This window comes from Habropoda laboriosa, unplaced genomic scaffold (genome assembly GCF_001263275.1).
Source record: "Habropoda laboriosa isolate 0110345459 unplaced genomic scaffold, ASM126327v1 scaffold119, whole genome shotgun sequence".
Taxonomy (NCBI): Eukaryota; Metazoa; Arthropoda; class Insecta; order Hymenoptera; family Apidae; genus Habropoda; species Habropoda laboriosa.
The window spans coordinates 243,887-248,650 of NW_017100225.1; the positions used below are offsets into that span (position 1 = coordinate 243,887).

The 4,764-nt window shown below is 40.6% G+C and overlaps 1 protein-coding gene across 5 annotated transcripts in view; it reads right to left on the minus strand.

Annotated features, from left to right (window-relative positions):
• LOC108571192 (synaptosomal-associated protein 25) overlaps positions 1-4,764 on the minus strand; it is a 26,626-nt gene that overhangs the window by 2,006 nt on the left and 19,856 nt on the right. For all 5 annotated transcript variants that reach the window (XM_017933186.1, XM_017933187.1, XM_017933188.1 and 2 more), the window contains exons 5-6: positions 2,924-3,041; positions 2,019-2,292 (exon numbers count right to left, since the gene is read on the minus strand). In XM_017933186.1, the coding sequence (XP_017788675.1) occupies positions 2,019-2,292; positions 2,924-3,041 (392 nt within the window). The remainder of the gene's footprint in view (positions 1-2,018; positions 2,293-2,923; positions 3,042-4,764) is intronic.

Genomic DNA, 4,764 nt, shown 5'->3' on the forward strand with positions numbered 1-4,764 from the left:
CTATTTTTTGGGGCTCGGAGGAGACGGGTACGTGGGCAGAGACGCATTTTACTTGAGTAGGGCGTGCGCACGCTGATTCGCCACGGCTATCCTCGTTTCGTTTGACTCGCCCTGCGGATTATCATAGTTCGGATTTGGTCACAGGTGGCACAAGAAAAAAGAGAGAATTCGTCAATCAATGTTGAACGTAAAGTAAGGCAAGAAGTAACAGTGAAAGTAACAGATCAAAAATAGAGAGAAAAAAGACAGAAAAAAGGGCCAACAAAGCGTGTGAGACGTTTTACGGTCCAAGATTAAAGACCGTACAGCTATATATATATTTGTACATAATTAAGGTGCAATCGTTATCTTTCTTTTCTTTCCTTTTAAATCAATCTCTTTTTTACAGGGTATCTTCTTTTTTTCGTAATTTCGTGATTGCAATATAATGGCCGAACACAGAAGACAGCCCGTGAAAGTGGTAAAAAAGAGGAATGACGTTGGTGTGCGATGACGAGAAGGGGTTTAATAATTAAAGGGGGGGGGGGCGGCTAGTCGTGCGGTGCACGTGCGTACGCATGCCAAAGTGAAAACAAAACGATCGTCCAAAATTTCTTCTCTTTTCAACTATAGCTCCTTCAAATTCCCACCACTTATCTAAGACAGAAAACCTTATTTCTCTTCCTCTAACAACGATCGTTTCGCCTGCACCCGAATAGAATTTCCGTGCCAATACAAAAATAATGTATACTTGTATATATATATATAAATATATACATGTAGAAGAGAACAGAGAACGTTCCATAGAATGCGTTCTCCTGGAAGGAGAGATAATCCCGTCTCAGAAGTCTTCTAAGTCGAGGAAGAATGGCTCGATGGGAAGTGTGGACGGTCTCGCGCGGAAACGGGGAACCAAAATGGAGGGAGCAAATGGTACCAAGTGGAGAACTCGTACGACACGTTTTGCCCATCGTCGGCGGCCAGAGATCTCGTAATCGGACAATCGTCGTTAAGGAAACCACCGGAATTTTTCACAGGAAACATCCAAAACTGGAGAACCGTTCAGTTTCTTTCTCTTTACACAGACGATAATTCCGGGCGAAGAACCCGTCGCGTTCGCCTTAATCCAGCTGTTCGTCCAACCCGTAAATTCGACTCGACGCGGAGAAAAAAGAGGGAGAATGTTAAACGCGGTTTTGATGATCACTGTTTTTCTTTTTTTTCTGGACGAAACGGGATTTTCTCGGTTGTTTCGCGATTTTTTTCTCTTTATTTTGCTTCTCTTTTGGAATCGCGCGAGGATTTTAAGGGGATGTTTGTGAGGTTAGGGTGCGGGTAAGTCGGGGGATATGTACGAAAGCGAAAGCGACGACGAACGTGTGTTGTGCATCGCTCTGAGCGCGTGCATCGTGAGATAAAAATTCCACGCATGCTCCGTGGAGAGAAAAAATATAGCGGAGCTAATCGTACGTATTGTAATCAGTTTTCAATCAACAACTTTCGTTTCAACGCTTCAGACCTTACTTTATCCCAGTTCTAGTTAAAACACTATAGGTAATCAGATCACTTTACGTTTGCAACACGTATCTAACCATAAATACATTCCAAAGTGAACGTTTGAATGATTAAAAAATTGTTTCCATCCGAAAGTTAAAGAAATTTCTTAAAAAGAGCTTAAAAATATTTTATTACATTTAAAAAAAAAATGAATTTTAAATTCTTTTTGAAACACTATCGGTAATCAGATCACTTTACGGTTTAATAATTATCTAATAACAAATTCGTTCCAAAGTTTGGACGATTAGAAAATAGTTTCGATAAGAAATTTGTTAAGAAGAAAAGCTCAAAAATATTTCGTTACGTGAAAAAAAGAAAGGAATTTTAAAAGATTCCTGTATCAAGTATCATCGTGGTATCTACACGGAAAGAGCGACAAAAAAGGAACGGATAAAGTAAGATCGAAAGGTATCCGAATCGGCCAAGTTTCTCGAACTCAACATGGAGTGATTACGTCGAGGACAGGAGAATCGTTTCCTCACCTTGCGATTGATCCTGTCGATCTGCCGGTTCTGATTTTCCAACTCGCTGCCCATGTCGATCGCCATGTTTCTCAAATTACCAATCATCGTGTTCACCTGACCCATATTATCCTCCATCTCTGTTTCACGCGCATCGTTCGTGATCTTGGCGATATATCCACCTTGTGGACCAAGCCCGTTGCGATCGTCCATCACTCGCTGAGGCTGATTGTTCACCACCTTACCATCGTCGTTTCCCTTCCACGTTCCTTCGTCTTCCTTGAAGCTGGCACCTCTGTTCGAAATCGAAAGAAAATTAGAACACTCCCATCGTGAAACGGAGGAAAAAAAATACGAATATTCTTTGTGTTTTGCTTCAAACATATGTCAAATTCTGTAGAATCGCGGGAATCTAGATCTAGATGAATATAGAATCGCGAGAATCTAGATCTACACTCTGTCCAATTTAAGAATAACCTCGCTTCGCGCATGGGACGTGCCTAAGGCAGGGCTAGAACCTCCAAACCCCCCACTTAACCGCCTACGTTTTTCTCCGTCTTACGGTCCGAGAGCGAGGTTATTCTTAAATTGGACAGGGTATAGAAGAATATAGAATCGCGAGAATCTAGATCTAGATGAATATAGAACCACGAGAATCTCTAGATCTAGATGAACGTAGAATCGTGAGAATCTAGATCTAGAGGAGTCTAGAATCGTCGTGAAGTTTGGTGTACAAAAGAGTTCTAAGAGAAGAGAGTCTGTGTTCGGTGTTTATTCAGCGAAATAAAGCTTGAAGCGAAACGTAAAGTGGAGGAGACAGAGTGGCGGAGGTATTTGTCATAGTATAAATGCGCTGTAAAACAAAAGGTCTTCGATCTTGTAAAGGGTGAGAAGAAAGTGTTATAAGCGATTCGGGACAGCCCTACTTGTTGCATGGAAGAACGCAGAGACCGCAGCACTTTTCCATTCCGGTGAGATTTTTCTCGGCCTCGCGCATATCGGCGTTGATCTGGTCCATGCCCTCCTCGATTCTGTCCAGTTGCTCTGTTTCATCGTACGAGAAAAGAACGTTAAAAATCCTCCTCGACTCGTTCATCAACGCTGCAACGTCTCGAAAGAGAACACAGACAGCCGCGAACGGGAAGAAAATTCACAAAAAAAAAAAAAAAAAAAACCGTAATACGCCGTCATACTTCTACTAAATACTCTCGCTGGGTAATTGTACAAAAACAGTAACAGAAATTCATCTGGCTAAAAATTGAATGCTTGAGAAAGGAAAAGCAAATAAAAAGGAAAACGCTGTCCGATTCTCTTTCGAGGATTTTTTCATACTTTGCTCTCAAAAAATTGAACACCAGGTCGTCATTCTGGAGATTCGCGAACGAGAGAATATTTTTTCTACTTTTTAATTACACTCTCCTAGATGACGAAAGATTGATACTAAGATATACGAGATTAACTCCAATTCACTGATTCCAAAATGGCGTCCAGTGGTTTAATAATACTCTACGAGGATTCATCGAGAGACTCACCAATGTTCTACCTCTAAACGACAAAGAAGAGACGCACTACGAAAACCATTTTTAACAATATACACACGTTTATTATTTCGATTAAAAAGAGACACTTTTTCTACGATTCAGCGGTGATTTCTCTCGATGGAGGGCTCCTCGGGAAAGAAAAAAACGAGTGCAACGAAAGTGCAACAGCTAAGCAAAGAGTCTCCCTAAGTAAGGGTATCCTAAGATCGGGTGAGTAGTTTCTGTATGTACTGGGGGTGTACGGTGGATTCTAAGGGTAGCTTTGGGTACGAACTGAACCAAAGTATATATATATATATTAGATATATATATTTACGTAGAGTAACGCGCTGATGCAAATGTGCCGGTCGAACACATACAGTAGAGTAGTAGAATGGCAAGTTGGTATCGACTTACACCGTGTGCCGGAGGTAACGGAGGGATGCATTCTGTTTTTCTTTCTTTTTTCATTTCAAAAAAAAAAAAGAAAAAAAACGTGGTGCGCGCGTGTCGTGCGACCCGATTACATACATTTGTGTTGTCTTTTTTTCTTATTTTTTTTTCTTGCTTATTAATATATATCTGTTGTTTGATATTGTTTCGTCTACTTGTACTGTATATCTGTATTTCTCTGTATATTTTCATTTTTTTGTTCGTTCGCCTTCGTGAGATTACGTTCACGGAAGGAAGCGGAGTAAGAATAGGAGGAAGCAAGCGGATAGAACCGATAGGACGCAGAGAGAAAGAGAGAGAGAGAGAGAAAACAGAGGCAGAAAGAGATAGAAAAACATTGGCAGAGGAAACTCGAGAGAGAGATTATAAAAGCGAGATATATATATATGTATATTTATGTAGTATACGTATGTTCAGATAAGAAGGCAGTGAAAGAAAGATGTAGGGAAGGCTAAGATTAAAAGAGAAACAGAGGAAGAGATAGACAGAGAGAGAGAGAGCAGAGAGCGAAAATATTCGATGATTGAAAAAAATAAGGAAGCGAGACGGGAGAATTTTTTTTTCTTTCAGGTGGAGATAAAAGTGAATGCAACAAGGAGAGAGAGAGAGAGAGAGAGAGAAAACAAAAAGAAGATGCAAGGCCGTATAGAGTAGAGATAAACGCAAGAACAAAAGGGGTGGGGGAGAGAAAGAAAGTAATCGATGATTGTATTTGAACGTAAACGATCTGAAATCTGAAGGGGTGGCGGAGGGTGTGAATAGATGTCGATAGAACGAATATCTGTAGGTATCTT